This window comes from Oxyura jamaicensis, chromosome 9, assembly GCF_011077185.1.
Source record: "Oxyura jamaicensis isolate SHBP4307 breed ruddy duck chromosome 9, BPBGC_Ojam_1.0, whole genome shotgun sequence".
Taxonomy (NCBI): Eukaryota; Metazoa; Chordata; class Aves; order Anseriformes; family Anatidae; genus Oxyura; species Oxyura jamaicensis.
The window spans coordinates 11,176,063-11,203,554 of record NC_048901.1 but is presented as its reverse complement, the minus strand read 5'-3'; the positions used below and the strand labels follow the sequence as shown (position 1 = coordinate 11,203,554).

The window sequence follows — 27,492 nt, the reverse complement described above, 5'->3', positions numbered from 1 at the left end:
CCTGCAGGGGAATTCATATGTCATGACTTGGGAATTTTCCATTTGGAGCCCCTTGTAAAACAATAAGCACCTTGCCTGCTCCGACTCCCGCCTGCGAAGGGGTTCAGTGCCAAAGAGTGAAAGGCGTCCTAAAAATGGGCTGATCCAGGGAGGGGGGCGATTTAGCAGCTATTGAGAAACAAGGAAGGACAAACAGTGTTAGGTCATTGCTTCTGCAAACACAGCCAGGGCTGCTCCTCTATAAAAGGGGGAGAAAGCGGCTCCAGAGCCATCACAGACCCGGAGGGGACGGTCTGTGACCACGACCACCGCAGCCCCTCCTCGGCACCCGACTTCCTGCTCCAGCATGAAACTTGTGCTCTCCGCTGTGCTGTCCCTAGGGATAGCTGGTAAGTGTGTGCTGAAAGCAGGCTGGGGGTGGCATGGAGGAGCCTGGACCTTGCAGGACCACAGGCTTTCACCCTAGCCCAGGCTATTTTACAGGGGCAACTGCAGCGTGTGCCAGACCAGGCAGCTCCTAAGTAAAACCTGAGAGCTGAGTAATTAAAACCTACCTGTTTTGGCAGCTATGGGTACCTGTAAATGAGGATGCCTATTCTGAACACTGACAACAGCAGCTCAGCACAGGGTGAGGGGAAAAGCACCCCTCTCCCCCCCAGCAGCTGCTGTGCCAGGATAGGAGCATCCCTGTGCGTGGGGTTAAACCAGTGCCAGCCTGCCTGTGCGGTGGGTTAAACCTGGGGGCAGCTGCAATAAAACAGCTTAAATAACAAAAACAAAAACAAACAAACAAAACCCCACCACCTCGGAGGAGCCTCCGCAGGCTCCCCCTGCTGCTCCCCCAGAAGTTTGCATAGGGGCTGCAAAGTGGCACCTTCTTTCCTTGTCTCTCTGCTTGCTCCTGGGGTGCTGCTCCCCTTGTGGGCCTCCGAGGCTTCCTGCAGTCAGGGGGGAGGATGGTGTCCCCGAGCAGCTTGCCCTGTTCCCAGCCCTTCTCTGCTGGGCTTGGGAAGCTCCTGGACTGCTTTCAATAAGTGGAGTGCTGTCCTGCTGCCGCCGCTGTGCTTTTTCTTATGCATTTCACTCGCGTAGCGTGCCGCTGCAGAGCTGGCTCTGCTTGAAGCACGGATTCCTCTCCTCTCTCAATTCAGTCAGGCAAGGGGCAGCAAGCCATGGCAAGGATGCTGCTGCTGCCTACACCCAACACGGGAAGGAGGGAACAGCAGGTCCCTTCTGACCTCCCATAAAGCGCGGCGATGACTGATGTCCTCTTGGGGACATCCCTCCTCCCCGCTGCACAGAGGTTGCCCCCACAGGGGCTGCGGTACTGGGGCTCCCCTCGCCTTCCCGGTGCTCACCAGTGCTGCCAGGCTGAGCAGTGCCACGAAGCAAAGCAGTGGCATGCTGGCTGTCACCGCTGCTCATGCCACGGCCACTGGCCAGCACCGGTGGAGGGGCCCCCAGGAGGACCCATGCCAGCCCCTGCACAAGGCAAGATGGTTGCCAGCCCCACATTAAGCTGGCCATGGCTTTTTTTTTTTTCAGCCAAAAGGTGAAAAATGTAGATTCAGGCAAAGAGAATTAGGGCTACAAATTCCCTGCGTGGCCAAAGTCAGCATTTCCACCAGGAGGAGCGGGAGGTGTCTGCTGGTGGAGTTACAGCTCAAAAAGACAGAATATTTCAGAGGAGAAAAAGAAAATGGAAACAGCATGGGTTAATTGGAAGATGCATGTGAACAAAATGTGCCTGGAGAAAGGGAAGTGTGCATGTCTTGGTCTGTACGATCCTGCCAGGAAGGGGCAGAGCTAAAGTGCAATGTGCAGCAGGGCGGCACGGGGCCGGTCGTGCACTTTACCTGCAAGTTTCCAACATCTCTGGTGCTTAGGGTGCTGAAGGAGGCAAGAGTCTGCCTTGACCTGCGGTCTTGGCTTGATCAGCCTCCCAGCACAGCCAGGCTGCTGCATTTACTGGTGGGGCACCCTTAGAAGAGGGGGCTGTGGCTGCGTGTGGGCAGTACAGCACCTTGGTTGCTGCCTGTGCTGGAGGAGATGGGGAGTAGGGAGGTAAATATATCTGATCTGCTGGTCACCAGGGAAGCTGTGTGTGGCAGCGTACTGAACGTAGTCCGGCCAGATGAGAGCTGCTCTCCGTCTGGGGTTATTTGCAAAGAGACTGTTTCAGGGCACAGTCTTTTCTTTCTGTTTGGAGTTTGGTGTCTATTGGATTTGTTCTCCTGCCCCTGTGGGTGTTGCCGTGAGCGCAGGCTGCTGGAATCACCATGCTGAGCAGGTCCATCCATTACCCAGGGATGGGGATGGTCCTTCCAGATGCTCTTGAAGATCCACACTTCAGGTGGGAAGGAAACTCCTTTCCTGTGTGACTTAGGAGATGCACAAAGGAGATCCTGCTGCTCCCCCAAGGCCATGGCTGCAAGGAACCAGAGATGGTGTTTCTCCCCCGTTGGTGCCTTTCTTTCTCTCTGAGATGACTTTTATTATTATTATTATTTTTTTTTTTTCCACAGCTCTGTGTTTTGCTGCTCCCCCCAAGGCAACCGTCAGATGGTGCACAATATCCTCAGCAGAAGAGAAGAAATGCAACAGCCTAAAGGACCACATGCAACAGGAGAGAGTTACATTGAGCTGCGTGCAGAAAGCAACGTACCTGGACTGCATCAAAGCCATCTCGGTGAGTGGGCAGCAAACAGCCGTGCTGGGCACTGAGGAGGTTGCAGCAGCACCTTCCACATGGAGAAAGGGTTTCCTTCGAGTCACTGGTAAACCTGTGATCCTACTGTGGAGAAGGACTCACTCACAAGGATCCAGGAGAGACTGCTGGGAAGCGTTTTCCCCTCGTTTTGTTTATTGATTGAAATCTCTTTCTCTTTAGAATAACGAAGCAGATGCCATTAGCTTGGATGGTGGTCAAGTTTTCGAGGCAGGCCTTGCCCCCTATAAGCTGAAGCCCATTGCTGCCGAGGTCTACGAACAAAGTGGAGGTAACGTTTTCACGTAGCATTTTTAAGCCAAATGGTGGTAGCAAACTGGTGGTGCAAAGGCCTTCCTTTCCACCCAGTGCTCCCATGTTGTTTCTGCTGGGTGTCTGAGCTATTGCCCCTGGCTTCCAGATCCCCTGGGGGAAGGGAGGGAGCCAGCTGTGCCAAAACGCGAATCATCTGTTGCTGCCCATGACCACTGGGGTCACTGCAATGGCAGGGGACAGAACCAGTGCCCTGTTTGTGCTGGTAGCTGTGCTGAAAGCAGTGATGCAGGGGCCGTGGATGGAGATCACCGTCAGCAGAAATCCCAGCCCTTCCAAAACGTGGCATGAAAGTTGTTCAGAAGAGATCCCAGAGATATTCTGCTATCAGTGACCTTGAACAGTGCAGGTAGAACACAGCAGTCCCCACAGCTTGCTGTGCAGCCGTCGACCAGACCAGCTTATAGCCACAGCAGCACTGCCACTAGTGGTCGTGGAGGAGAGCCTTGTTGAGATAACCAAGGCAGGAGGTGCAGGCTGTGCACAGAAAAATGTAGAGGAGCATAAGGAAATCCTGCGGCAGTCCTGTCTGATAAGAGTTTGCTCTGGTGTTCCATCCCTGCCAACTACCTGTGCTGTCCTTCCTCTCTCCCTTGCTCCTCCAGAGAGCCGAACAGACACAGTTTCTCCATTTTGTCTTTATCACCTCGAGCAATCTCACATATCCAAAATTCCCAATCTCTTTTGACCAATTTCTTTTCTCCCCCTCTGCCCAGGAGGTCAGTCTGCTTGTGTGCAATATTCAGGATCAAAGCAAGACGGGTGGGTCATTCCTGACCATGTCTAAAACTCTGTCACTTTATTCGTATGTAACATGATGGAGTTGGTTTAATTTTAAAGACTAGGCATGGAATTTCAGACTTGTAACGCTTACATGAATGCTCCAGTGGGCAATAGTGTTTGAGACAAGACTTGTTTAGGCAACCTTATATGCGTATGTCCGTAACATATGTCCAGTGACAGAGCATTTTGCATGTGATAGTGTTTTCAGGACGCTTACGACTACTTGGTGTAATGTACACTGCTGGTTCAACACCAGCAGCGTAGGTCACCCCTGAGAAAACGGAAGACCAGGCTTCTTCAAGCAAAGCTATTAATTACCTCCCTCCTTCTCGCACTGCAGGCTCCACAACCAGCTACTATGCTGTGGCTGTCGTTAAGAAAGGAACAGACTTCACAATAAGTGACTTGCGAGGCAAGACCTCCTGCCACACGGGCCTGGGCAGATCCGCTGGCTGGAACATCCCCATCGGGACGCTCATCCACCGGGGAGACATCGAGTGGGAAGGCATAGACTCAGGCTCAGTCGAGCAAGGTGACGTGGGGAACAACACGAGAAACGGGCTGATATTAAGCCAGGGGTGGTGGCGAGGTGAAGGTGGCGTTGCCTGATTTTCTGCAGAGGTTCAGAGGCAACTTGGAGAGCAACTGAAGCGTTTATTGTCTTTCCATGTTCCCCCCCCAAACCCTTCCAGGTCCTTGTAACAGTGGGTTTTAGAATAACCATTGCATGTTTCTCCCCTGCAGCGGTGGCCAAGTTTTTCTCTGCCAGCTGTGTGCCTGGTGCCACCACTGAACAAAAGCTGTGCCGTCAGTGCAAGGGGGACCCAAAAACCAAATGCCTCCGCACAGCGCCTTATTCTGGATATTCTGGAGCTTTTCAGTGAGTGAAAGTTATTTTTCATTATACCAGGGACTGCTGTGCTATAATCAGGGGTCCTGATGAGGTGGAATTTATAGAACTGGGACTGCTGGTAATTAAAGATCCAATTAGCAATAACTGGCAGGCAGTTAGCAGGAGCTGAAAGAAGGAGCTCAGCTGTCTGATTTTGCACAAGCCTAAGGATACATAGCATTAGCATTGTGGTAAGTCTTACTGGGTCTCTCGAGCATTACTTCTCTGCCATTATATTTACTTCCCTGCCAGCACAGCTTTTTTGGGAGGACTGCTGCTCTGCGGTTGCAGTTTATGCCAAAGTAATCAGCTGAAACAGGAGACAGGGAGCGGTGATGTCTGTCCTTTTTTGTTTGTTTTAACATTTCTTCTGTTTCCTCTCACCTAAGGTGTCTGAAAGATGGAAAAGGAGATGTGGCTTTTGTAAAACACACAACTGTTCAAGGTAGGCCTGTAAACCTCTTGTTTCTCCTTTCCATTCCGACCTCTTGCTTCCACTCCATCCTGGGTTTAGTCTACACTGTGCAAACTTCTATTTCTCATACAAAAGTTTGTTTCTCTTACTTCATACCTCAGATCTTTTAAACTCCGGAAACATGTTTTGCACACTGGATTAATTACAGGACTAACTTATCCTTGTTACAGAAAGTTATTATTGTGGTGGGCTCTACTTCTCCTTTGGGATTCTTCTTTGAGGAAGGAAAACCTGCTGGATTTAAGTTCCAAAGCATTACCATTGGTGCCATATTGCAGGGGCAGCTGTAGCGTTATGACAGCAAATGCAGGGTGAGCATGAGGTGGGTAGAGAAGCTCACCCATTCCTCTGGGAGCTTTGGTCCACAGCAAGAGTTTACTGCCAGCACCTCTCAGAGAGGGAACGTGGCCTGGCACTGCCAGGACCGGCAGCGAGCTCGGCGGAGGGCCACCAACAGGGCCACGTGGCAGGGATGCTTGTCTTGCGAGGAGAGGCTCGGGGAGGAGAAGAAAAAGCTTTGGGGGACCTCAGAGCAGCCTGTCCGTACCTACATGGAGATTAGCAAGGAGGTGGAGCCAAGATTGTTACAGAGTTGGACTATGGAAAGATGAGAAACCATGGTCATAAAGCAGGGTTTGTGAACCAATGGAAAAGAGAGGTTCAGACCAGGCGCAAGGAGAAATCCTTTCCCTGTAAGGACAGCTGGGCAATGGGACAGCCATGCAGCCTCCATCCTTGGAGGTTTTCAAGATCCAACTGGAGCAACCTGGTCTGCCCTGCTTTGAGCAGGGGGTTGGACCAGAGATATTCAGAGGTCCTTTCCTACCTGAATTCTCCTGTAATCCTGGGCTCTCCGACCTGGGCTCTGTTTTCAGCCTTGACACTGGCTATCTGCTGGCCTTTACAGACCATGTGCAGGGCCTGACCTGTTAAGTCTACTTGTAAGGTGTTTGTAAATCTATTTGTATTCGTATCTATATGCACATGCCTGGATGCCCAGGCACTACTGCCACATAAATAAATACTGACGGGCTAGTTATGGCAGCAGCAGAGATCATCTCACGTGCATGCAGATTCTTTCCGCACTGCCTTCGTATGACCACAATGATCCCATCTCTCCTAACACATTTGCATTATTGCACAGAGGCTTGTGCAACTTGTCTGCAGTAAAGAATTCTTCCGAGATTCAGCTGGAATAAATCAATGACAAAGTTGCCCCATGCTGGGCCATTGTCTATTTCTGTGGAGATGCAACTCATGGTTCCCCTCTTCCTCTAGAAAATGCCCCAGAGGAGAAGGACGAGTATGAGCTGCTGTGTCTGGATGGCACCCGCCAGCCTGTGGACAGCTACAAAACCTGTCACTGGGCCAGAGTGGCTGCTCACGCCGTTGTGGCTCGGGATGATAGCAAGGTTGATGACATCTGGAGCTTTCTCTCAATAGCACAGGTACCTGCAAGCTCTGCTTTCCTTCCCCTGCCATCCCTCTTCTGTCCCATGGCTCTGCTTGCTCTCTCCAGCTTTCCGAATGCTTTGGTATAGTTATTCGCTGATTATTTTTTCCCTGTGGCAGAGCAACTTTGGCGTGGGCACCACCAGTGACTTCCACCTCTTCGGGCCACCTGGCAAGAAGGACCCAGTCCTCAAGGACTTGCTTTTCAAAGACTCTGCTATAATGCTGAAGCGTGTCCCAGCACTGATGGATTCCCAGCTCTATCTGGGCTTTGAGTATTACAGTGCCATCCAGAGCCTCCGGAAAGGTGGGCAGGACGTGAGATACGGATGTACTATCAGTGGGAGATGCATTGAAGGGATATGGTCATAAAACATGTCTGGGGAAAGGAAGATGACTTTCCAAGTATAGACAGTATTCTCCATAAAATATTTCCTGTGAAAGGTATTGGCTTGTGTGGTTGGTAGGGAATCGGCATGGTCAAAACTGCTGCTCAGAATAGCGGTTTCTGGGATGCAAGAGTACAGGATCAGGAGAAACATCCCAGGACATCAGGCTCAGCATTGGCCATTTGAGGGAAACAGGGTCCTTTACTTCCATACAGACTCATCAAGCATTTACTGATGTCCTAGCTGGCTTTCTGAGTCAGATGTCCAACAAATGACCTCTGAAAGCCACTTAACATCCATAGTTGGGCAGAGGTCTCTGTGGTAGGCTCAGCCACCATGGCATTTATGGAAGGAGGCACATCGACTTCACATAGCATCAAAACGGGTTATTCAAATGCTACCTCACGAAGCCATGACCAGGTGGCACTTCTCCACCTCCCTCTGGTCCCAGTCCCGAGCCTGGCTGTGTGCCGATGGCTTCGTGGCAGAGTCCCCCTCACCCAGAAAGCCGCCTGCCCGTGGCCCTGTGCTTCAGCAGAGCTCTGGGCTTATTCTTTCTTCTCCGGCCGGTTTTTGCAGACCAGTTGACTGTCAGCCCTAGAGAAGACAAGGTTCAGTGGTGTGCAGTAGGCAAGGATGAGAAGAGCAAGTGTGACCGCTGGAGCGTGGTGAGCAACGGGGAGGTGGAGTGCACCGTGGCAGACAACACGAAGGACTGCATTATTAAGATCATGGTAGGGCTTTTTTCCTTTTCTTCTCTCCGGGATTCTTTCAGCTGGAGAGAGGCATTGCCTCTTTCAGCCTGCTAATAGATCTGGGGGTGGGATTTTACCATAAAATACTGGGGGCTTTCTGAGAAATAACAGCAGGCAGAAACCAACCTTATCACAGGGAAAAGGCTCAACTAGCTCTTCAATGACTAACATCTTTGAAAAATGTTATTAGACAGAGTTCTTCTTTGATGTTTCCTAAACAAAAAATAACTTTCTGGTGTGAAGTAACTTTTTATTTAGAAAAGGAAGGTGACGGTAGTAAAATAGAAAAAGAAGAAAGTGAGAAATAGATTTTAAGTTTAAATAAAATGAAATGGCTGTACTGGCCAGAAGTCTTAAAAAAAAAAAAAAAAAAAAAAAAAAAAGCCTTAAAAAAAAGTCTTAAAAAACAAAACAAACGAACAACAACAACAAAAAAACACCTTAATTTGCTGAGAAAGATTTTTTAGATTAACTTGCTTGCATCAGTCATGCCTGTTATTTTCCTCTGTACTGAAAAACAAACAAGTTTCTGGGATCCAAACAGGGAAATCTTCTTCTGCAGTTAAGAGGTCTTGTTCTCTGATGCAACCCAGAGTCGCTGCAATGTCTTGCTTAGTCTCCTGCTGATGGATCTGGCAAATCCTCTGAAATTCTTCGCCTCTAACAACCAGTTTTCCCTTAGACTTAGAGCGTGCCCTGCTTGCTGATTCAGCCAGTAATGCAAGCGCTCTCGCCTTCGAGTTGGGTGTCCCAGCCTACAAAGAGCAGTTCGTCTTGCCATTTCGGGGTCACACAGAGAAAGGCCATAGCCTGCTCAGCAGAGGATGGGTTCCGTGGTGTAGATGATGTTAGTTCAGAAAGCTGGGTCAGTACTGTGGAGACAGCACAAAATGCAAACTCCAAAGGACAGGTGGGATAAGGAAACAGGCTGGGAGATGCACCCACGTGAGTCTGCGAGTGCCTGGAGGTGAGAACTGCTGTGGGAGGTGGTTACAAGCACACGTGAGAGGTAGTTTCAGAGCACCCTCTCTTTGCATCAGCAAGAACTTGTCTGGCCATGTGCTACCCTCTCAGGCCCATTTCCCCCCAGCCTGTCTCCTCTCATTTACTGCTTCTTTTAAGACCCAGTTTCCAAAAAGACCTGCTCAGGGGAAATACGGTGTCATTTCATTACCATGCTGTTTTCATTGCAGAAAGGTGAAGCAGATGCCATCAGCCTAGATGGAGGTTTTGTCTACACTGCTGGCGTGTGTGGGTTGGTGCCAGTGATGGGAGAAAGCTATGATGGTAAGTGCAGTCCTGGTGCTGGGGAAGGGGTAGGTGCAAAAGCATTGGGTTTATTCTGAAACCTAGAAAGCAGCCTCAGTGCTGCATCCCATAGAAAACACATGGCATGCAGGGCAGCTCTACTTGACGCTACACGCCTGAAAAATCAGGATCGTGATCACCTCCAGTTCCTATCTTCTTCATTTTAATCACGATGCCCCTGTCCTTTAGCACTGGTCTTGGTGAAAATATTTGTCTTAGCACTGAGGAACGGACAGAGGTTGTTCTTTGTTCTGTCAGTTTGCTCAATGTGACCTTAAATAGCCACTTCTAGAATGAACTTTCTCCAGCAAATAGCGAGCTTGATTCATTTTTGGATTTGCCATTTCTTTTATCTAATATCTTCTTCTTGTTCCCTCCCTCAGATGACAGCCAGTGCAGCAAAGCAGAAGGACAACCAGGTAATTACTACGAACAGAGAGACAGGCACTTGTCCGTTCAGATATAAGAGGAAAAATATATATACAGTCATGAGCTGAGAATTAATGGCCACTGTCCACACAAAGAGTTTTGTAAGAGCCACTGTGTACAACACAGATGTGAAAAATTTGGGTGAGAAATTAACACTTAAATGGAAACTCTGGGTATGCAAGCAGATACCAAGGCAAAGCATATGGCAGCAGCAGAGATCTGTGCAGAGTTGCTGGAGCACACCGTGCTCTCATGGCCTCACTGTGACATTGCCAGGGCTGCAAACAGAGAAAGAGGGACTGGGCTGTGGCACTGGGGAATTGTTTTTTTAATAGAAATAGGGAGAGGAGGGAAGGTTTTGTCCTCTGCTAAAGAGGATATTAAATCAGGAGGCACGCATCGGGTACATCTTGCCACAGCCTTCTTGCATACCTGAGTGCCAGTTTTGTGGGGGAGAAATGTCAGGGGTAATAATTTCTCAGGAGCACGGTGGGAATAGATCCATCATGTCTGCAAACCGTTCTCCTGTTGCTGTGTGGCCAGTCCTTCATAAGGGCAAAATATTCTGCTACGCTGTGCATAGCTGCCCTCTCCTAAGTGTAGCTGACACTCTGGTAAGGAAGCACAGTGGGATCCTTGGGTCAGTCCTTAATTCTCCTGTATTTTCCTTCCAAAAGCATCATACTTTGCTGTGGCTGTCGTGAAGAAAGCCGACAATACCCTCACATGGAACAATCTGCAAGGCAAGAAGTCATGCCACACCGCTGTTGGGAGAACTGCTGGCTGGAACATCCCCATGGGCTTGATTCACAACAAAACCGGGAGCTGCAATTTTGGTGAGTCAAGACGTACAACCATTTGTCTGAGCTAGAAACCTGCGAGCAAAAACATTTTGCCATGCCTCCTCTGATCTACAAAGCTTCTTGTGCCTCCAAAACTCTCACCTGGAGAAGGAAATGAGGATGAGTCTGTTATTCAAGGTTTCAGTGAGCAACGTTTCAGACTGTTGGTGACAGATTCTGACTAGGACATGGCACATCAGCTGCTTTGGGGGGGCTTCACTTTCTTTTCACCTCTCTTCCCTTCCCCTTTCAGCAGCCCAAAAGGCATTCCCAAAATGGGAACACAGGCTGCCCCAGGTACAGGGGGGCTGCTCCTTGTGCAGGACGCTGTGTAGGAGCAAAGAATGGATTTCTGAATCCCAGAAGGGCTGAGAATAGGGGATAGAGGCTGCTCTCAGCTCAAGAAACTTTAAGGGACTGATCTGACTCCCTTGAGAATAGTGGGTAAAAAGTCTGCATTGCTCGGGAGATCAGCCTCTATATCCATCTTTCAGTCAGTGAGAATTATGGTCCAACAAAAATAATGTGGAGATATTATGGACCAAGGCAAATTAAGCGTATAATTATTAACAGCAAATCTAATCTCAAGAACATACTATTGTTATTAAGTTTTAGACTCTGCCTCTCCATCCTCCTACCTGCCTTTCCTAATGTCCCTTCTTCCCCGGGTTCTCATATTGCTGCCTAATACAGTCGTGCCTACCCAGAAAGGCTGGTTCCACATGAGCCAGGAATGGTTTGCAGAAAACACATTCTTCTTTCAATGCCAAGATCATCTGTCACACCAAGGGACAAGATTCCTAGTCAAAGCATGATGCCTGTGATGTGTTGTCTGCTGAGGCGTGCTCCTCCTCGCATCGCAGCCTGTTCCCAGTCCCCGCTGACTGCTCATATAAGATCACCACAAGAATATATTATGAAAATAAACCCCAGTTTTCCAGTGCAAGAAAAGTAAATTTCATTTTTTCCTTCCCTCAGATGATTACTTCAGTGAGGGCTGTGCTCCTGGTTCTCCTCCTAACTCCCGCCTCTGCCAGCTGTGCCAAGGTTCAGGGGAAAACCTGCTGGAGAAGTGTGTTGCCAGCAGCCACGAGAAATACTATGGATATACTGGAGCTTTCCGGTAGGTGGGGAAAACGCTCAGGTACCTGGGGCTGATCAGAGAGGTGGTGGGTAGATCGTGCATGTGGTGTGGCCTCATGCTGACACTAGTCCACTGACCTTTTCTTCTCCACGACACTGCTGCAGGTATATAAGCCTGTAATATTACTTACGTACTCCGTATTATTTTTCTTTATGCAGCTGTCTTCCCACCGTCTCTTCTCCTTTTCTTCAGTGTAGATGCAAAACATTCCCATTCTGTAAAAATGAATGTCCTGGTCCTTCCAGGCAAACTGGGAGAGACATGAGTGTTTTGCCAGACCTCCTACAATGAAAGTGGTGCTATGCTTAATTACATAACAAATTATGTAAAATAAAGAACTTTAAAAGATGGGAACCCAGAAACAATGCTGCCACTGGATGCTCCCTGTCAAAAATGCTGCTTGCATTAGTTAAAAAGAACAATTCCCTAAAAAGAGAAGGGACCAGAGGTAACCCCGGTGCCATCTCCTCTGTACCAACCAGTAGCAGGTCAAGTCTAAGTAATTGTATTGGGCACAAACTTAAAAAGAGAATAAGTCTTTTTTTCAGTTACATCTGATAGCAAAGAGACCCTGCTGCAGGATTTGCAGTCATTTTGGTGCAAGTTTGTCTTTTTACATGGCTATTGAAAGGTGCAGCCAGGCACTGCAGAAAGCAACGCAAATTCTGAACTTGGCTGAACTACTTCTTTCTGACAACAAAATACATCAGTTACTTAGTATGTTAAAAGGATGCCTGTGCTTTTCCAGAATGTGTTAAAAGACTGTTTCAGATATCCTTAAAATATTCATGGCAGGACTCCTAGACCTGACTGTCTTTAGAGACTAATTTCACAGAGTAGGATACAGGTCAGAATCCAACCTGTGGGAAAGGACCAGGACTCCGGCACCCACATCACTTGCCTTTCTTTGTACTTCACAGGTGTCTGGTCGAGCAGGGTGATGTGGCCTTTGTTAAGCATTCAACTGTCGGCGAAAACACTGATGGTATGTGGTTATCCTCTTGCATGGGACATGGCAGGACTGCTTCCCCCATCTGCGTTATTTTCATTCCCAAAACATTAACTTCAGCTGCACAATTATTCTGGTGGCCTGTTAACTACAAACTCCATATGGCCTCTTTGTAGTATCAGTGCACACACGTGCAGGGACAAATGCTTTGTTTGGGTGTTGAGAGGGTGATTATGCCTCTACAAGATCTCTGAATCTCTAAACCAATTCTCTTCATAGGCAAAAATAAAGATGACTGGGCCAAAGGTCTGAAAATGGATGACTTTGAGTTGCTGTGCACTGATGGGCGACGGGCAAATGCCATGGATTACAAGACCTGCCACCTGGCCAAAGTTCCTACCCACGCTGTGGTTGCACGCCCCGAGAAAGCAAACAAAATCCGTGAGCTGCTGGAGAGACAGGAGGTTAGTGGTACTGACAGTGGGAGGAATGCTCTGGGGTGGTTTTTACACAACATGTTTGCATTTTTAGAGCAATGATGCTCTCCAAGTCATTGAAATGTGGAAGATTTTGACTTACTGATATGGGGTCAGAGCCTTGTCCCTTAGCCTCCCGCTCCCTCCATCCCTTCTGAACTGCTCTTACAGCTGTGTTTTGGAAACTCCTCTGGGGTGGCTGATCTCTGACTCAGCTGTGTCAGGCACAAGGTAGGCAGCAAGCCATCCAGCCCCCCTGGAACACACACAGTACTCCAGCTACTCCTGTCAGCATAACCAGGTTATGTCAGCTCTTTTTGATTTCACATTGACAATGTGAGATTTTCTCCTCCATCTGGATCTGTTAAGAGATGCTTTGGAAGTCAGCTCCTTTTGCTTTCAGCTCGTGGTGAAGGCACAGAACCTGCTGGCAGCTCCTGCCAGTGGGATCTGCATATAGTGAAATACTAAAAAAGAAAAAAAAAAAAATTGTTTAGCCGGTCATGCCACAGGTGTGCTGCTTACCACTGAGAGCCCTGCCACCTAGTCACACGGACAGAAGATTCAGTCCTAAACTTTTGGAGCTTGACTCGGGGCTCCCTAGGACAAGGAGTTCATGGTGAAGAAGTAGCACTGAGAGTGAGGCTTGTATGAGCTGAATCTTCCTTTCTACTATACACTTACCTCTTCATGCCTTTATTTCAGAAACTGTTTGGATTACATGGAACCGAGAAAGAGAGATTCATGATGTTTCAGTCTCAGACCGAGGATCTTCTGTTTAAAGACTTGACCAGGTGCCTGGTTAAACTCCGCCAAGGAATAACATACAAGGAGTTCCTCGGAGATGAATACTATGCTTCAGTTGCTAGCCTCAATACCTGCAACCCATCAGGTAAATGTAACAGCTTCAGGACAAAGTCAGTGAATCGCAGTTCTTAGCATCAGCCATATGGACAGGTATTTCTGTTGCTGTCCATTTAATTTTTTTAAAGAAAAATTAGGATAACTCATAAAGCTGCCAGTGTACTTCTCCCAGAGTTTCCTGAGCTAACTTCTGCCAGATTGGAAACTTGTTCTGGCATCATTGGAAAGAATGATTTTTAATTACCTTTAGAAAACATGGAGTTTGAGAAGTGGTAAAAAGAACCCACCCTGCCCTGTCAGTCTGTGTTCAGTGTGATCTGTGGTTAATGCATGCTTCTGGTGGTATGGTGGATATGTTTTCCACAGTATGACAATGTTGGCATGGTTGGCTGTGCACTGGTGGGACAGGAGCAATGTTGTGTTTTCTGTTTAAATGCAAGGTATGAATTCCTCCCTGTCCTTTCCCTTTTCAGATCTTCTCCAGGTGTGCACCTTCCTTGAGGACAAGTAACAGGATGGAAAGGGCCCTCATTGAAGGGGGAGGAAACCTAGTGCTGTGACTCCTTTCGTGCCCTCAGCTCCAACACCGACCCACAGAGGGCCCTCTGCCTTCGCTGCTTCCTCTGCCCTTCTTCCATCACTCTGAAAGTGGCTATTTGAAACTTCATGGTTCTCTGCTGCTGTCACAGCAAGGAATAAAATCTCGAAGTCTAAACAGGTTTCCTGAGATTTCTCAAAGTAGTTATTATGCCCACTCCTTCCCCGGCACCTCTTGCTGCAGGCCGGTGGCAGACTCCAATCTGGCTATCGCCATTCAAGGCTGTTGCTGCCCAGTAGAGAAATTCCTTTCAATATTGTCTAAAGCAAAAAGGATTAAAGGTGTCCTAGAGTCTTATTAACAGCCGTTTTGTATTATCTGTGCTTCCGCTTCACCCAGATTATCCCATTATCTCCCCAGGAGACAACAGCTGCCCATTGTGTTTGGGATATAGGAAGAGAGAGAGCGTTTATGTGAGGGAATCTGAAGGGTAGAGTATATAAAAAAACACCACAACAACAAAACTCAAAAACATAGTGGTTGTAAGATGGAAGGTGTGAATAGAAACCACTCCATCTCATATCTCAGCTGGGTAGATATGAATAGTGCAGAAGCAGAGTTATTTCCACCAGGCAGTACACTTAAAACGCAGTATGTCACTGTGGAGAGCCCAGGCTTAGATTTCCTTTCTGAGAAAAATCGAGGACCTATTTAGAAACCTGCATGTTGCTGAGCTTCTGCTGAGCTAAAAAAAAAAATAATAAAATAAAATAAAATAAAATAAAATAAAATAAAATAAAATAAAAGCTAGCAGGTAGTAACCCTCTTGTCAAGGCAGGCATAGAAGAACTGCTGAGGACAGAAAAAATGTTGAATTCCTGTCTCTGCAGGAATTAATATTTTGATGGACTTTCAGTGATGATATTTGAATGCATATGGCATGTATTGCAAGACATCCACTAGCCTAACTAAAGATCACTTTTGAAGACAGAAAGTTAAAGTGGAAGCAATGATATTCAGTCCCTTGCACTTCTGTAGGTTCAAGTATATTGGACAGATGGTTTGTTTAATCTGTTCTTAAGAACCAGCAAAGAGAGACAGTGTCCCTAAAAGAGCCTGTTTCTACAACTAACTACTGCTACAGGTGGAAAGCTTTCCCCAAGAACAAAACTCCACAACCTTCCTGGGCAGTCTGTCCCACTGCTTGCCTGTCCTGAGGGGAAGAAGTTTATCTCATAACCAGTCCGAACCTCTCTTGTTTCAATATGCTTCCCTTGCTTCTTGTTCTGCACCACTGTGAAGAGCCTAGATCCATCTTCCTGACACCTGGAAGAAATATGGCAGCTGTTATCACGTCTGTCCTGAAGCCATCTCTTCCCCAGCCTCAACAAACCCTGGTCCCTCAGCCCCCAGGGTCATCCTGGTGTCTCTGCTGAATTTGCTTTTGTTCCTCAAGGTCTTATTGAATTAGGGGCCCAAACCCGGTCACAGCAGCTAGGTGTGCTCTAACAAGTGCTGGGCAGAGGCCAGCAATCACCACCCCAACCCCTCTGTGCTCCAGGGATGCTGTTGGCATCTCTGCTGCCTGGGCAGATGCTGGCTCCTGCTCAGCCTCTCCCTGCCCAGAGCCTCGCGGCCTTTCCAGCAGAGCCGCTCCCCAGCCTGCATTGTGCTGGGGCTCGTCCCTCCTGGGGCAGGACCAGGCCTTCGTCCTCGCCGCATCTCGTGGGGTTCCTTCTGGTCTGTTCCTCCAGCCCACCCCAGTCCCCCAGCGTGGCAGCACTTCAGCATGTTCCCAGCTTGGGGTAACTTTCAAACTTCCTAAGCCAGCACTACATCATGTCCTTCAGGTCACTGATACAGCTGCTGGAGACAACAGCTCCCAGGACTGAGCCCGGTGGTCCCCACCTGTGACCTTTCTCCGGGCAGAGTGTGGCCACACCACAAATGACCTGCTGAGCCTCATCATCTAGTCAGCCTCGTGTCCTATTCTGTTCCAATTGTTTTCACAGAATCACAGAATGTTAGGGATTGGTAGGGATCATCTAGTCCAATCCCCACTTTTTTCAGCTCCTTCTCCCAAAAGCTGAGCTCAGGACTGGAAGATGCCTGCGTGCCTCTTGTACCTCAGCCCTACCCATGCCCACCACTGCTCCTTCACCTTCTGGTGACAACCTGGGAGCGGGGAGAGCCTTCAGGCTGCCAGCAGCAGCTCTGCCTGCAGCCACCCTCCAGACCTCCAGCAGAGCCAGGGGACGATGCTCCTTCACTTTTAACCAATTTGGGATGCTTTTTGCCACCTCCCCATGGCGGCCTCTTCCCTCTGCTTCCCCACCGATGTCCCTTTCCCCCTCTGGGCATCCCTGCCCCTCATTGTGGCCTTCCAGTACTTGAAGGGAGCGTGTAGACAGGCTGGGGAACGTCTGTTTGCATGTGTTGATAGTGACAGGACAAGGGGGGATGGTTTTAAACAAAGATGGGAGGTTTAGGTTCGACATTAGGAGGAAGCTTTTCACTCTGAGGGTGGTGAGGCTCTGGAACGGGTTGCCCGGAGAGGCTGTGGATGCCCCATCCCTGGAGATCACAGAATCACAGCGTATCCCGGGTTGGAAGGGACCCGTAGGGATCACCGAGTCCAACTCCCGACGGAGCTTCCCAACCCCTGCCGTGGTTCCGCGACTACAACTCCCGGGAGCCCCCGCGGCGGCTCGGCGGCGGCGGCGGCGGCGCGGAAGCGGGGCGAGGCGGGCGGCCATGGCGGGGGCGCTGGAGCCGTACCTGGACTCGCTGCGGCGGGAGCTGCAGGCGCCCGGCCCCGCCGCGCTCTCCGTGCTGCTGGCGCTGCTCCTCGTCGCCCTCACGCTCCGTGAGTCGCGGGCCGGGGCCGGGCCGGGCCGGGCCGGGGGGCGGCGGCTGCGGGCGGCGCGGGGCGCAGCGCGGCCCCCGCGGGCTGAGTCCGGCCGTGCTGTGTCCCGCAGTGCTCTGGAGGCTCGCGCAGGCCGGGAGGAGCGGCCGCAGGGCCGTGCTGCTGCTGGGGCTCTGCGACGCGGGGAAGACGCTGCTGTTCGCCAGGGTGAGTGCGGGCCGGGGCCGGGCCGGGGCGGCCACGCGTCCTCCACGCTCGCGTTGTGCTCCTTGCACTTCCTCTCGTCGTTTGTTTGTTTTTTTTTCTCCTCGCAGCTGCTGACGGGCAAGTACCGGGACACTCAGACGTCTATCACCGACAGCTCTGCCGTCTACAGGGTCAGCAGCGACAAGGTGAGCCGGCGGGTGTTCGCTCCGAGCGCTGCCCTGAGGCCGGAGGCAGCGCCCGCCGCCAAACCCGGCCTGGTGCTTTCTGTGCTGTGCAGGCTTCCAGCTTGGAACCAGTCCTTTGCTTGGCCTGAGTAGGAAGGGATTCCTTTCGGCAGTGTGCAGGCAGGAAAATACTGGCAGGTATTAGGGGCTCCCTGTCTGCAGAGGTGTTTTTTTATTTTTTATTTATTTTTTTTCCAGAGGAAAAGGAGCAGGTTTTAAAGCTGAGTAAAATATGCCACACTGTGGAGAGAGGGGTCTGGCATGGAGCAGGAAGATTTGTGAGGAAGCGTTGTTCTGTCGTGTTGAGCTTATTTGCTTGATGCTAATTTAACTCCTGAGAAAATCTGTACTTAGAAGGTTTGCAGGCTTAAAAATGGCCTTCAGCTGAACTTCATCTGGCCCCCAGAAGGGGTTGGTTATTTCCAGATGCTAGGCTGCTGCAGTTATTTTCCATTTACAGTGATCAACTTTGTTTCAGAAGTGTTTCTTTTCCTTGCTGGGTGTACACGTGGCAGCGAAAGCATGAGCTGACAGCATGTTATCCACTGGTGAATTTTAAAGGTCGATGCTTTTCTGCCTTTTCTGTGGCAATCTGTGTTAACAATGGTAATAATAAGGGGTTAAAAACTTAGTAAAAAGAATTGCAGGGCTTTTTAGTTTTTTACATTAATGTCTCTAAGATTGAGCAGACAGATATTTGGGGTGATAGAATGCTGTAAGACAGGCTGCTGTTTCTCTGATCAAAGGTTTCCGTTAAAATATGAAGGCAGTGAGTAGGCAGGGTCTTGAGAAGCGTTCTTTCCCCTCTCAGGAGCAGCACGTGTTATGCTGAGAACGGTGACGTGGCCCTCTGGGATCACATCTGTCAGGAGCCTGCGAGAGGCATTCGTTCTCTCTAATGTCATTGCTTTGGCTGGCTGGCTGCCTGCGGAAGAAATGATTGCTGCTTTTAATTCAAGAAGTACCTTGTGAGGCTGCTTTTGCCTTATTTCCCAACAAAGCTGTGTGTATTTAGGTTGGCTTGCAGTTGTGTGCCTGAAGATGTCTCGATTCAGAGACTGTGGCTGATTCCGTGCCAGGGACCGGCAGAGCGGGAGGCTGTGGTTTTGCTGGGCAGAGGTATACTTGCCAGCGCAGACGGTGTGAATCTGCCGGCGTACCGAGTGAGGCAGCCTTCCTAAAGCTCTGCCACTCGCACTGCGTGCGTGGTGCTTGCGGGGAGGGCGCTCTGAAGGAGGAGAGGGGGGAGCGTGCTCGTGTCTGCGCGGTTGTGCTCCGTCCTCACAGCCCTGCCGGGCGGTTTGCTGGTGTCGCTCTCTCCTTACCGAGTCTGTGAGTGTTCCTCAGCAGTTCTGACAGCACCTCAGCCTGTCATAATTGTTTGGGCCGATAGAGGGACTGCACCCAGGGGAGAGTTACGTGCTTCCGTCCCGAAGGGGTCCACTCCCCACTCCTGCCCCAGCTGGAGCCCGCCACCAGTCTGGTTTTCCCCAGGCTGTGATCGCCGGTCCCCCAGGTGCCGGTGTTGCTAACACCCTCTCGCTTCTGTTCCCAGAGCGCTAATGTGACTTTAATCGACCTCCCAGGCCACGAGAGCCTGCGGCTTCAGTTCTTGGAGAGGTTCAAGGCTGCAGCCAGGTAAGGTGCAGGCAGTTGGCAGGGGAGGAGGAGGGGGGGGGATGTTATTTATTGCCAGGGATGCGCCAGGTGAGGGAGCCGTGAGCTGGGGTGTGTGTGTGTGTGTCCTGAGAGTCAGCTCTGCTTTGGGGCACTGGGGGTTCTGCTTCCTCTACTTGCCTGCCTTTGTAGTGCATCAGGAGGCAAAGCAAACGCAGCAGGGAAGGTTTGGGGATGCGGTATGTCTTTGGGACAGAGAGGGACAGGTTTCCTGCTGGGTGTGAACACGGGGTGTATATCAGCCCCCATGTCCTGACCCGCTTTTAGGTTGAATGAGGTTGGGTGTGGAAACAGCTGTCTTGGCCTAGGCTGCAGGATCTGCAGGGGAAGGTGGTTACAGAGGTTCGTGCCCAGCACCTGTTCCCTTCTCTCTCCTCCAGAGCCATCGTGTTTGTGGTGGACAGCGTAGCTTTCCAGCGGGAGGTGAAGGATGTGGCGGAGTTCCTGTACCAGGTCCTGGTTGACAGCACAGTGCTCAAAAATGCGCCCGCGCTGCTGATAGCTTGCAATAAGCAAGGTACTGTGTGTGCCCTGAAGGTGGGAATGGTGGTTCTTCAGTCCCTGAGTGACTGTTGGGGTTAATGCGTACATGATGAATTTCTTAGGAGTTGTGATTTCAGCAAAATGAAGGCTTGGGCTACTCAGCAGGAACATTTCTAGCCACCTCTGGAAGAATTCTTAGGTCAGGTATGTCAAATAGCTTTTCAGAGAGGCACCGACTGGAGAGCTGCAGCTCTTCAGACGGGTTTAAGTAAGGCACGTGGCTATTTGCTTGTGCAGAAAGCTGCTAGATTTTCAGATCCCTACAGCTTTCCCCATGGAGGTGTGGATCCCCGTAGGTTAATCAGAAGCTTTTTGCCAGAATCAGGTTTGGTGCTTTCAGACAGTGAGAAAAAACAGATACTCTGCCTTATATCAGGCACTTGACTTGCTGCCATTCATGCCCACAGACACAAAGCTCCTCTCTCTGTTATCCTAGCACAGACGCTGTTGTTGTGCCATTAGGTCCAACGACAGCACGGTATGAGCAGGCCTCCCTGTAACTTTAGGAGCCTGAAGCAGGTTCTGTTCTCTGACAAAACCAAAGAGCTAACTTCCTTTTCTTTTCTCTGCCTAGATGTCACAATGGCAAAATCAGCAAAACTTATTCAACAGCAGCTGGAGAAAGAGCTGTAAGTGTGAAATTGGGTCTTAAACCCTCTGAGCTTTTCTTTCTTCTCCTTTCTGTCTCTTCTGCCAATGTTCAGTGAGCCCCTTGAGCCACATTTACATTCTTTGAAGATAAAGAGCATTCTGTTTTGTCTGTGTCGGTGTAATCAGGATGAGAGAAGATTGCTCCTTGCTAAGGCACTAAGATCTAGGACTGCTGCAGTCCTGAAAAAAAAAAACAAAAGGGCTCTGTTTTCCTTGCTAGAAGCTGTAGTGTGGAGAACAGGAGAACATGCCAGTCCTTACCTAAGTCTCCAAAGAAATGCATGTTCCTGGAATGCGGTTGTCTCGTTGCCCTGCTGTTTGGCCAGTAGATGGCAGCAGGGTGATGTGTACCGCTGAGTGCCTCACCTGCCTTCTGTAAGGCAGCTGAAATCCTGGGGAGAGATTGCTGGTTGTATCTGTGCCTGATGCAGCCTCTTGACTTCCCTAGCCTGGCTTTTGGGAACTTAGAGACAGTCAAATCACAGTGCGTGATCCCTGATATCACGGTGCCTCCCTCTGCCCGGATGGCGTGTTGAAGGTCTTGAGCACTGTGGGCCTTTTAACTTCAGGCACTTGCAGTCAGACAAGCAGCTCACGCAGTCCGGGTTCATTCCCTAGCATGAGAACGGGTTTTTGCCTCTTCAGAAGTTCTGCTTCCCTCTCCAAATTGACGCTCATGGTTGGAAGCGATGCCTCGCTGAGGAATTGAGCAGCAGCACTTCCATGCGTTAGCCCTTGGCACCACGGGCACTGTTCCACAGGGGACACGTGCCCTGTGACAGCTGCCCTCCGGCCTGGAGGGCAGAGAATGGAAAACCCCGGGACTGTGCAGGCTGCAGGCTGCGGTACCTGGTGTCCAGCCTCATCTGTCCTTTGAGGGCAAGTCTCCAGTTCCAGGATGTCACTCTGTTCTGATGGGGTTGTCGTGCAGGGAGGTGTCCCTTCTGGTGTGAGCATGGTCTTGGGTCCCTGCATTGCCCCTACCTGTTGCAACTCAAGAGTTTTTGACTTTTTTTTTTTTTTCCCTCAACATCCTAAATTAAGTCTGTTACAGTCTGCAGTGCTTCCAGGTTCATGTTTGCATCAGATTCGCATGTTTTTGCTGAGGAAGGGTCAGACCTGGGAATGAACGAATTTACTAACGCACAGCTCAATAATTCTACTTCCTCTAATGTGCTTAGTTTGTATCAGTCTGTGCTCTTGGCAGGCTGATCACATTGGTGGATAAGATTCACTTTGCCCAGAGAAAGAGCTGGGGCTGTTCAAAGAGATTCTGCTCCTGTTGGAAGGAGGAGGGAGACTGTTGGAATGCTGCTTTCTCTCTCAACAGGACATTTTGGGGAGCCTGCGCTGGCTCAGAGCATGGAGGAGAAAGCATAAAACTCCCAGGAAGTGTGTTTGCAAGCATGCCTAGGTTACTTAGTGTTTTCTGACCTCCCACTCTGTACTCAGCATCCATCTGATCACTTGCCACCATGCTTGACTCCTGGTGTCTGCCATGGGGATATTGGGGAAATTCAGACCAGGACATTGATGTCCAACTCTTGCTGTTGTTTGTTGTAGAGCAAAACCAGTTTAAGCACCCTCTCCTAGAGGGGCCTCCTGTCATTTGTCTTGATCTCTTGAGCCTCTCAGCTGTGTCTTCCAGCAGCTGTTTTCAAGTTCCTGTGTCTCATGGGGCAGAGTCATGGGTGTGCCTCTGGGACCTTCTGTCCTTGGTGTTCCTGGTGTCCTGCTGGCGGCTGAATCCAGAGCATCTCAGCAGCTGTGACACAGGTAATTTGTTCTGGTTCACGGTTCCTGATCCTGTCCTTTCTCTCTCTGCAGCAACACCTTACGAGTGACCCGCTCTGCAGCCCCCACCAGTCTGGATGGCTCCTCCGTAGGGGGCCCCGCTCAGCTGGGGAAGAAGGGCAAGGACTTTGACTTCTCCCAGCTGCCAATGAGGGTGGAGTTTGTGGAGTGCAGTGCCCGTGGCAGCAAGGGAGAGGAGGGAAATGCCGACTTCGAGGGCCTTGAGAAGTGGCTGGCCAAGATCGCTTGAACAGAGAAGGGCAGAGCAGGAGGGAGATGAGGGGAGGCTGGGTGGGTGTGACACTGGGAGAGTGAAAGGAAAGAGATGGTTTGAGGCACTTAAATCTCATCTTGTAGAAGATACTTCTCGAAATTACTTCTAGAAAAAGCTGGAAACAAGCATTGCAGTGTCTTCCTCTGCAGCTTATGGCCTTGGGAGTAACATAATACCTGGTGTGATTTCTCTGACTGTGTCCATCATACTGCAACCTTTTTTTCCTCACCCTTCTTCCTTCATCTTTCTCTGGGATGCTTACCCTATGGGCTTCTGTGTTTCCTTGAAATGTTTCGTCTTTTCATTTGACAGCTGCCAGGCAAATTAGGGACGAGAGCACTGCCAGTTGAGTCTTCTAGAGACTGGAATCTCTGTCCTTTCCTGCCTTGGTTTAGCATTGCATCCCTGTTACTTCTGCTTGCTTACTTGCAGTCCTGGCAAAGTGCACAGACTGTAGGGCAGTTGCTGAGGCGAGTAAAAAAATCTTTTTTCTTCTATCTCCTACCTCCCCATTCTTCCAGACCGGTGCAGTCCAGTTTCTGTGGGACTGGAGTGATTTAATAAATCCCAAAAGCAGGCTGGCTCATCTACCTCTGTCACTGTACACTGCCGGTGTCTGGCTGCGGTGCCTTTGTCTTTGGGTGATTTCTTCTGCTGGATGGTTCTCGGGAGTTTTTCTTTTAAATGAGGGCTGCGTCCTGAAAGCTTGTTTCACTCTCCTCTGACACACATGTATGCACGCTTTCCGTATGACAGTTACAGAAGGGTCTTAGCTTCAAGCAATGAGGAAGACACATTTTTAGATAGATGCCTACATTGTTGGTGAGATCTGTCATGCCAGATTGTTTGTTGTTCAGTCCCCTGCCCATCTCCTCCCTAGTGACTGCAATAAAGAGACCTTTTTGTGTTTGTAATCAGCAGTTGCAGCAAAGTGAGAGAGAACGTTGGGCTGATAGCACACTCGTATGTGAGCACGATTCCTCCCTGCAAAAAGATGCTTGAGGCAGAAGGAAATGGGATTTTTTTTTCCAGTGCTTTGTGGTTGGAGCCAAAGGTGCTGCTGTATGTGTGCTCTCATTCCGAGAGCGCTTGTTGCTCTGGCTCTTGCAGCGGCTCGGCTGGCTGTTTGGGGGCTGGAAGTGATGGTGGTGCTATCTTAATCCAGCATGCGTTAGACCTGAACTTTCCAAAGGACCTTTGCTCTCCTTCCTTGCTCTTGCCAGGGGTGTTGGTTATCCAAATGGAAATGTTGCAGCAGCATTAGTGCTGGCCAGGTGGGAGATGAGACCCTGGTGTCACGCTGGCTATTCAGCTTCCCTTTCCAGAACAACAGCCTTAGAACCCAGGCAGTCACCCTGCCCAGCAGCTGTGTGCTCTGTTAGGGTGCTAGCTCAACATGGCTTTTCTGTGAGGGTGATTGCTCTCCGGGATGCCATACTGGATTTGCAAGGTCCTATTGCATTGAAGTTTTTCCTCTATTTTTCTTGCTTCCTCTTTTTAGGTAAGGAGGGACCGAACGGTTCCTGATAGACCTTTTCTATCCTCTGCAGACACCTCTGGTTTGATGCTTCCATAATTGCTCAACTGATCTGTTGTGTTCTTCTCCCTTCTTTCTGGGCATCCTCTGCCTCCCTGTAGCATTATTAAACAGCTAGTAGTGGTGGGAAGAGCAAGAACAGCCTTTTCTGCAAAGACCTGTGCTTGCGATGGAGCTGGGCCTGGCATTTCTAGCCTTGTGACCCCGGTGTGTCCCGGCCCTTTCCTCTGCAGCTGGGAGTGCTTGGGGGGCCCCTGGGCAAGGGTCCATGCCCTCCTGTGTAGGGAAACCCCTGGGCTGGCTGGTGACTGCAAGGGAGAGCTGAGGTGTTGGGTCCGTATGGGAGGTGGGCAGGGTTATATTTATGAAGTACCTTACATTCTTCTGTTTGCAGCCAGACCATTGCTGCAACTTGTTTTGCTTGAACTCTCTTTGCTGGAGCCCCTTCCCAGGACACCTTATTTCAATCCGTAATGCTGAAACGAGAACATTGCTGTCTTTGGGTGGTAACTCTGCACAGACCCTTCTCCCAAAGCAGAGGCTGAGCACCAGCTTCTGGTAGGATAAGGTAGTACAAGGCCACAACTAGTTTTAAGTTATTCTTTAATAAATATATTCCTTAAATAAAAAGCATTTGGCTAAATGTTTGTTCTGCAGTCCTGATGTGGTTGGTCTGTATAGGCCTCTGCCTTGACTCTTCTCAGAGTTGTTCAGGTGCACCTGTACTGAGGCTTTGCTTCTGCTCAGCACAGCACTGGGTGGTTAAATAACAGTGCCTCCTTTTGTTTTTTGCTTTTGAGGGGTGGGTCTTTTGTGTGTATTTATTTCTTAGTCTGAGCGTTCAAGAAGCGATAATCATGTAGACAAAAATACTTTATTTGTACAAATGCACAGGAAAATGCAAGCCAGCTGCAGCATGCTGAGTGGCTGAGGGAAAGAGCAGAATGGGAAACAGCTGAGTTGTTTTCTCCTTTTTGTTAGCTTTGCGCACTGTGTTTTTATTCTTACTGGTAAACATTGTTCCCAGGCTGTGGGTTAGGCCAACTACCTGCCTCTGCTCTGTAGGGACAGTTTACAAACATGGGAGAGCACTGGTGGGCCCCTTCCCCCTCGGGAGGGATCATTTCCTACCCGAGCTCTGTCCCTACCAGCACAGCTCTATCCATCCCAGTTCCATCTCTCTGTCCTGGCTCCGTTGCCCAGGGCCATTTCTGTCCCTAAACCCAGCTCCATCTCCCCATCCAGTTCCATACTTGGTCTCGCCTCCGTCTCTTATCCTGGCTCCATCACTTTTCCTCTTCACCAAGTCCCAGCTCCATCCCATCATCTCAGCAGGAGCTGAGTGCCATCCCTCGCCTGCCCTGGGGATGGCTCTGGGCAGGGTGAGGTCGATCAACAAACCACTGCAGTTGGAAAAGTGACCTTTATTAAAAAAACAAACCAAACAAAAACACAACGCAATAACCAAACCCACCCCAAAATGTTCTGTAGTAGCCCGCAAGTGACGGCTTTTCACAATGCGTGTGTGCGTCCACGCTGACCTGTGCAAGAGGGGTGGGCGGGGGCAGACAGGTAAGCCCCCAGGACTTGGCAGCCATTCACCCTGCTCCTGTCCTTGCCAGGGGGAATCACCTGGCTGGAAAAGTCACAGTGGAGCAGGGCCAGGACCTCTGCTGGCATCTCCGGGTATACAGGGTAGGGCTGCGCTCCAGTCCCATCTACCTCCTGCTCCCTGGGGAGCCTGAAGCGATGGGTGAGACTTGGATCAAGAGCCTGGGAGGAGCTGTTTCACAACGTGCCCCAGGTGGGCAGCCAAAATGGGACTGGCGAGGACCAGCCCCTGCCGGGAGCACAGAGATGCCATTGCCACGGGCTGGTCACCGGCTGCCGTGTGTGTCGTGAGAGGAGTTCAGAGCTGCTATCATGAAGTTGCTCCCTTACAAAACAACAAAAAAAAACCACCAAAACTCCCCCAAAGGCAAGGTAGTAGTGGTGAGGACGGGAGGTGCAGAGTCAGTCCTTGGGTGGGCTACACCAGTCCCGCTGCCTTCTCCTGTACGTTGTACTCCTTGCTCCTCTTCACTTTCCAGCCGATGAGGGCGAGGAGCATGGTGCCCACCACTTTGTACCCCACCTGCAGCCCCAGGTATCTGTTAAGAGAAGAGGATGGAGATGTCCTATCCGGAGGTGGCCCCCCCAGCTGTGCGTGGAGCAGTGCCAGCTTGAGGCACTGTCCCTTGGCATCCCCAGGTACCGGGGCTGGGGACAGGTACCTGTTGCGGAGGAAGTCGTTGTTGTAGTAGGCGCAGAAGCGGCGCTGAGAGCACTGTTTCTGCCAGTAGATGCAGGAGGAGTCGATGAGGGCACCAAACATGGCCGGAGCTGGCAGCCAGGCTTTGGAGAGGAGGGGACCGAGTCAGGCTGCCTGCGCTGCCTTGCTTGTGTGCTTTACTCACGGTCCCCGAGGAGATTCAACACCTCCTGGGGCTCCAGCAAGCCTCTGAGCACCTTGCTGCCCCCCCTCAGCCTCATTAGGAGACGGACACTCACCTAGCAGCCTCATTAGCAAGAACTGAACTCCGATGGCAAATGACTTCTCCTCCTGGTTCACCACCCTGCAGGGGAGAAGCCACAGGAGGTCAGAGCCGGTGGCAGTGGTGGCTCAGCTCTCCTGGTTTCGCTGCCAGGTTTAACCATGAAGCCATTTCCTCCTCAGTTCCCCTATCTGGGAAGGGGGAGCAGAGGCACCCTGGGGTGGTGGGACGAGCTCAGGTTTGTACCAGGGAGGTCTGCTGGGAAACCCTGGGGGGGGGGGGGGGGGGGGCAGGAGGGCTGGGTTGAAAAGTAAAGAAGATGATGAAGCACAGTGTTTTGTTTTTAAGGAATGCTCTGCTTGGTTCTCCCAGTACATCAAACTCAAGGAACAGCCTTGCTGAAATAGGAAACGCTGATTTTTAGGAAATTGCCCTGATTTCCAGGGTTGGTGGAGGAGAGTGTGAGGTCTCTCTGCAGGAGCACTCAAAGCATTAAAACAAGGGGGTTCCTGCTTCCTGCAGAGCCTCATGGGGAAGTTTCTAATGAGCAGAGAAACCTGCAAAACTTGGTCAGTTGGTGAAAAAGCACGCTTCTCCTTCTCAGACCTTTAGGCAGCTCAAACGTATTACTCTGCAGGTCCCCCGTCCATTGCTCACCGTAAAACCATCATGTAGAGGGGGTTGTGGGACAGACAGGCTACCAGGGCGGCGAAGGAGATGAGGAAGATGGCAGGAAGGAGCATGTGGGAGCAACTGAGGGGACAGGAGCCAGTCCTGGCGGAGGACAGCCCATTCCTGGCAGAGATCTGGGAACAGTTCCTGTAGGTCTGTTGGAAACATTTTAAGAAA

General features: G+C 50.4%; 2 protein-coding genes across 2 annotated transcripts in view; one reads left to right on the top strand and one right to left on the bottom strand.

Annotated features, from left to right (window-relative positions):
- The first annotated feature begins 229 nt into the window (after positions 1–229).
- On the top strand, positions 230–23,486 carry LOC118171561 (ovotransferrin). Its single transcript, XM_035334780.1, has 25 exons — positions 230–389; positions 2,526–2,689; positions 2,891–2,999; positions 4,164–4,355; positions 4,568–4,703; positions 5,105–5,160; positions 6,469–6,638; positions 6,763–6,949; positions 7,611–7,765; positions 8,980–9,073; positions 9,478–9,513; positions 10,201–10,359; positions 11,344–11,488; positions 12,430–12,494; positions 12,738–12,922; positions 13,640–13,826; positions 14,272–14,305; positions 16,407–16,458; positions 16,950–17,202; positions 17,315–17,409; positions 17,517–17,594; positions 19,189–19,271; positions 19,691–19,827; positions 20,428–20,482; positions 22,332–23,486. The coding sequence occupies exons 1-25, from the start codon at positions 347–349 to the stop codon at positions 22,546–22,548; spliced, it is 3,087 nt and encodes a 1,028-aa protein (XP_035190671.1). The 5' UTR covers positions 230–346; the 3' UTR covers positions 22,549–23,486.
- Positions 23,487–25,513: 2,027 nt separating this feature from the next.
- Positions 25,514–27,492, bottom strand: part of SLCO2A1 (solute carrier organic anion transporter family member 2A1) — a 29,050-nt gene continuing 27,071 nt past the window's right edge. Inside the window, exons 11-14 of the mRNA XM_035334242.1 lie at positions 27,301–27,470; positions 26,660–26,724; positions 26,383–26,503; positions 25,514–26,259 (exon numbers count right to left, since the gene is read on the bottom strand). Of these exons, the coding sequence (XP_035190133.1) occupies positions 26,139–26,259; positions 26,383–26,503; positions 26,660–26,724; positions 27,301–27,470 (477 nt within the window). The 3' untranslated portion in view covers positions 25,514–26,138. The remainder of the gene's footprint in view (positions 26,260–26,382; positions 26,504–26,659; positions 26,725–27,300; positions 27,471–27,492) is intronic.

What these genes read in the sequence shown, in the direction of transcription:
- LOC118171561 (XM_035334780.1), top strand. Translation starts at nt 347, where the DNA reads ATGAAACTTGTGCTCTCCGCTGTGCTGTCCCTAGGGATAGCTG. An exon ending in GCTTTCTCTCAATAGCACAG is followed by an intron (nt 6,639 to 6,762) that starts GTACCTGCAAGC and finishes TCCCTGTGGCAG; the next exon opens with AGCAACTTTGGCGTGGGCAC. An exon ending in CATCCAGAGCCTCCGGAAAG is followed by an intron (nt 6,950 to 7,610) that starts GTGGGCAGGACG and finishes CGGTTTTTGCAG; the next exon opens with ACCAGTTGACTGTCAGCCCT.